Below are 4,100 nucleotides of genomic sequence, written 5' to 3'. Positions count from 1 at the left end.
GTCCGGGCTGTCCTCCTTCTCCGGGGGTGCTCTTCTCCACTCCGGGCAGGCTCCGGCCTAGTAACGCAGCATAGACGCCGCTGCGCAGTGACACCCGTGCGCAGCGACGCACCTGACGTCACGCCGTAGCGGCGTCTATGCAGCATACTAGGCCGGAGCCTGCCCGGAGTGGAGAAGAGCACCCCAGGAGAAGGAAAGCCCGGACCGGTTCACCCTCCACCCGGAATGCCGCCGGACACTACAGGAAGGATGGATGGCCCGGACAACCCCCATTACGGGTAAGTTTAATTTTTTTTTATTGACTCAGAGGTTGGGGGTGGGGCCCGACCGGTATAGCGGTATGGGCAAAAATCCATACCGTGGGAGAAAAAAAAACGGTATCCGGTATACCGCCCAGAACTACGGTGGGGGGTGCGACGCGGTGCTGTGGGTCGGGGGGGGGGGGGCTGGTCGCGTTGCGGCGGGTCGGCAGTCACGGTGGGGCATTATCGGCAAGGTAATTGCCGATACCGATAATGCCCAAAATCGTGATTATTGACCGATTATATCGGCCATACCGATAATCGGTTGATCCCTACCGTGCAGTGCTAGCGTTGACCAATTCAGTCAGTGTGCGCCCACAGAATCTCTTCCCAGAAATTCCTCCATCTGAACCTAGCCTTATAGTTGGTGACAATCTCTTTCACAGATTTAGGATAGCTTCAGCCTTGGCTGTTATTGGTAGAGTTCTGGTGAGGACTCCGCTCCAGGGATCTGATAGAAAGTACAATACATGTGAATAGTTTTTTAATTTTATTTTGAGGACAATCCATTTCATAAAGTTACAAGAAAATGAGTGATCCACAGAGACAATGAAATGGTTTCATCTATTCAAAGTAAAAGGATTTAATGTTCTTCAAGTAGCTTCCCAGCATTTAAATGATCTCAAAGCAGCCCAGACATCTTTCACATGGCAGAACACTGTATAATTGACTGGACATTGGTCGATGCATTTAGACCCAGCCAGTAAACTCCTGTCTGTAGTACAGAAATCTCAAGATAACAACTACATAGAATACATGTGGCAAATCTCACACTTCTGCCTACAGTCACAATATAATGGGGGAATGTATCATTCTTTGCACCAGTGCAGAGTTGCAAATAGGTGCATTCTTTTTGAGCAAGCTCCATTTTTGCAAAAAGAAAAACATTTGCGCAAAGTCGGAATTTTTACACAAAGACTGAGCTTACACGGAATTTGACACTCTGTGCTGGTATTTTTTCATACTCCAGCACAGTGTTAAAATGGGTCTATATGCAAAAAAAAAAAAAGAATCAGTCAAAAGTAGATCATCAACTACAACAAATAAAATACACAAACTCCACTCATCTAGATGACGAGAAAATATACTGCTAGAAAAATGACTCCATACTCATAAGTCCCTCTCCCTTTATATATCAGTCTGTCATTTACTGTTTTACATTCATTGTACTTGCATTTGTGTGGCGTATGTTTTTTTTAAACCCTTTCTCATATATAGAGCACCCTGGAACCAAGGCCGCTATAAAAAATAAATAATCTCCACAATACAGTTGTGTTAGGCTCTATGAGAGCTTATTTATAATGTACTTCCGCCAAGGCTCATTTATCTGCCTTTCTCTGCTCTGAAAAAAATTAGAGGAGCACTGTAATATGTTGCTAGGGGACAGTTTTTCTCTTCGCTTTGACTCTGACAAGAAGGAATTTTGACACATGGAACAAAGAAGCTCAGGATCTCATGCACTGAACGCTTTCCCGCAGCTTCACAGTAAATGTGAAGTAACAAAGAAAGTACAGGAATTTCACAATAAGAAGATGGCAGGAGCTACACATTCAGCTATGTTCACACATGCAGACAATACATGTGGATGACAGCCACCATATAATAACTCCTGACTCCTACAGTCAAGGAATTAAATGGGATAGGCCTTCAATAATAGATCAGTGGGGTTCATCTACTAGTACCCCATCTAAGCAGCTGACTAAAGAGGCTATAGCACTCCATCCTTTTCACATAAATGGATCAATGCTGGTACTGCACTGATAGCAGTGAGTACATGGACTTGAGGGCTGCGCTTACACAAGCATTGCAGCCCCTTTAAGCAGTTGATCAGTGTGAGTGCTGGGAGTTGGCCCACTACCAATATAATATTAATAAGTCATATTTTAAAAACCGGATAACCTCTTAAAACTTCCGAATTTATTCTCTGGATTAGTCATCATTACCAAAAATAGGTAAGGTGCCAACAACTAATACCCCTGCTGATCAGCCTGTTCCAGAGCAGTGACTCCATCATAAATAGTGAAACAGTGCAGGAAGCTCCATACCTTGTTAAGTGGCCGTTCTGTGCTTGTCCACTACTGGATGTACGGAGCTGTCTGCTCTCTGCTCTGTTTTGCTATGTATAGTGAAGCTGTGGCTCTGACAAACAGCTGATCAGCAGGGGTGCTGGTTGTCGGCTCCTCACTTATCTAACATTAATAACCTACCATGAGCATAGGTCAACAATAACTTTTACCTGGAAACCCCTTATAAAGGACCCCTGTATTAACAGTATTTGATGATGGCATAGCATGCCTGGATACTAAGGTTACGTAATTTACACTGCTAGATCAGCATATAAAGCATCAATTGTCAAATAAGGGCAATCTTGCTCCATCAGGCTGACAAAAACAAGCAAGATATTTATTAAAGTAGTGTTCCATAATTCCATAACTTGCTTTTAAAAGTGTAAGTACCTTAAGGTCTTTCCTATGATCCTGCAATCCAGCAGATGGCTGATATTTTACCTAGCAGCTGTGACTGAACAGCAAAGTATATGTGAAAGTGTAAAATTGTGCCAAATCTATAAAAGGGATGATCATGGAATGAGCACAACTCATTACACCATTTAGAAAGTTTTCCTCATGACACTTCATGGCTGGCATACTTTACAGATCTATTTTGTGCCAAATAACTTGTGCCCATTGTTAATTTAAGACTTATTTAAGCCACACCACTTTTTCTAGTCACTTTGTTTTACATAGAGAGTCTAAGACAAAAAATCCAAAGCATGTCATGTACTCCACTTTTTTGGCTTCTATAGTTCCTCCCATTATGTCTTTTTAGTGTGGTAGTATACATGTAAGTGAGCCATGATCATGAATAAGATGAGATCTGCCTTGTCTCATCCTAGTTCTGAGCTTCCTGAACACTCTGAATAATAATACATCTTCAATATAACACAATAGAAGCAGGCACACTACAATTTGATCTGTTCCATTTCACGGATCTTAAAACACGGCGGAATCTAATTTTAGGATCATCATGAACTCCAGATTGTTTAAGCACCAGAGTAATCCGGCAGACAAATAAGTATCTGGATTGTAGAACTAGATATATGAGAAGTGGATTTAATCTTTTTATATATTTGGAAAATGGTTTAACGCGTGTAGCGATTCCTTGGTGAGTCTTGGCACGGCTTTATACTGTCACTAACATCATTTGGTATCCCTGATAAGTCTTTTGGAATGGCTGCAGGCTCTGAACTCTACCTGTTTGCAGGTCATTCCTGAATTATGAAGAAAGGAAAATAAATTAGTATTTCTTCCTCTAGAAATACTGTCATTTGCTGAAATTGCAAAGAAAAAAAAAAAAACAACAACAGCTGAAAACTAATTCAACTGTCTTCAATACAGAAAATGTTTTCCTGACAATGTATTCAAACAAGTCATTGTCTGGTCGACTTCACTGCACTTGACTGGAAGCCTGCACAGCAGTCATTCCAACCAATTTATCGGGGTAGTTGTACAGCTTTGGAAGAAAACATTGCAATTTCTTTGCTAGCAAGGTGCATGAGAGTGCCACCACTATAGTCTCTAGTTGAAGTGGAATTTGAAATTGAAAGGTCCTCCTGAGCCAAATGGATTGAATCCCTGCCACTGGTTCCATCCTCGATGGAAATGTGCTCCACCTCCTCCTTGCTGGCTTTCTGGGTCCAAAGGATCTTCCCCTGCATCAAATCGACTTCTCTTTTCTATAAAAAAATAATATGCATTATAATATTAAGACTATTAACCGTATCTAACAAACAATGATACA

The 4,100-nt window shown here is 41.7% G+C and overlaps 1 protein-coding gene across 5 annotated transcripts in view; it reads right to left on the bottom strand.

The window, feature by feature from the left end:
• Positions 1-399: 399 nt before the first annotated feature.
• The window catches only part of DNAJC3 (DnaJ heat shock protein family (Hsp40) member C3), a 122,626-nt gene continuing 118,925 nt past the window's right edge, over positions 400-4,100 (bottom strand). For 4 of the 5 annotated variants that reach the window (XM_056555604.1, XM_056555602.1, XM_056555603.1 and 1 more), the window contains one exon: positions 400-4,035. In XM_056555604.1, coding sequence (XP_056411579.1) covers positions 3,878-4,035 — 158 coding nt within the window. In that variant the 3' untranslated portion in view covers positions 400-3,877. The remainder of the gene's footprint in view (positions 4,036-4,100) is intronic. The other variant, XM_056555600.1, reaches the window with a different exon arrangement.

This window comes from Hyla sarda, chromosome 2 (genome assembly GCF_029499605.1).
Source record: "Hyla sarda isolate aHylSar1 chromosome 2, aHylSar1.hap1, whole genome shotgun sequence".
In the NCBI taxonomy this organism is placed as follows: domain Eukaryota; kingdom Metazoa; phylum Chordata; class Amphibia; order Anura; family Hylidae; genus Hyla; species Hyla sarda.
The sequence above is the reverse complement of the archived record's forward strand: the minus strand, read 5'-3'. Positions and strand labels throughout refer to the sequence as shown.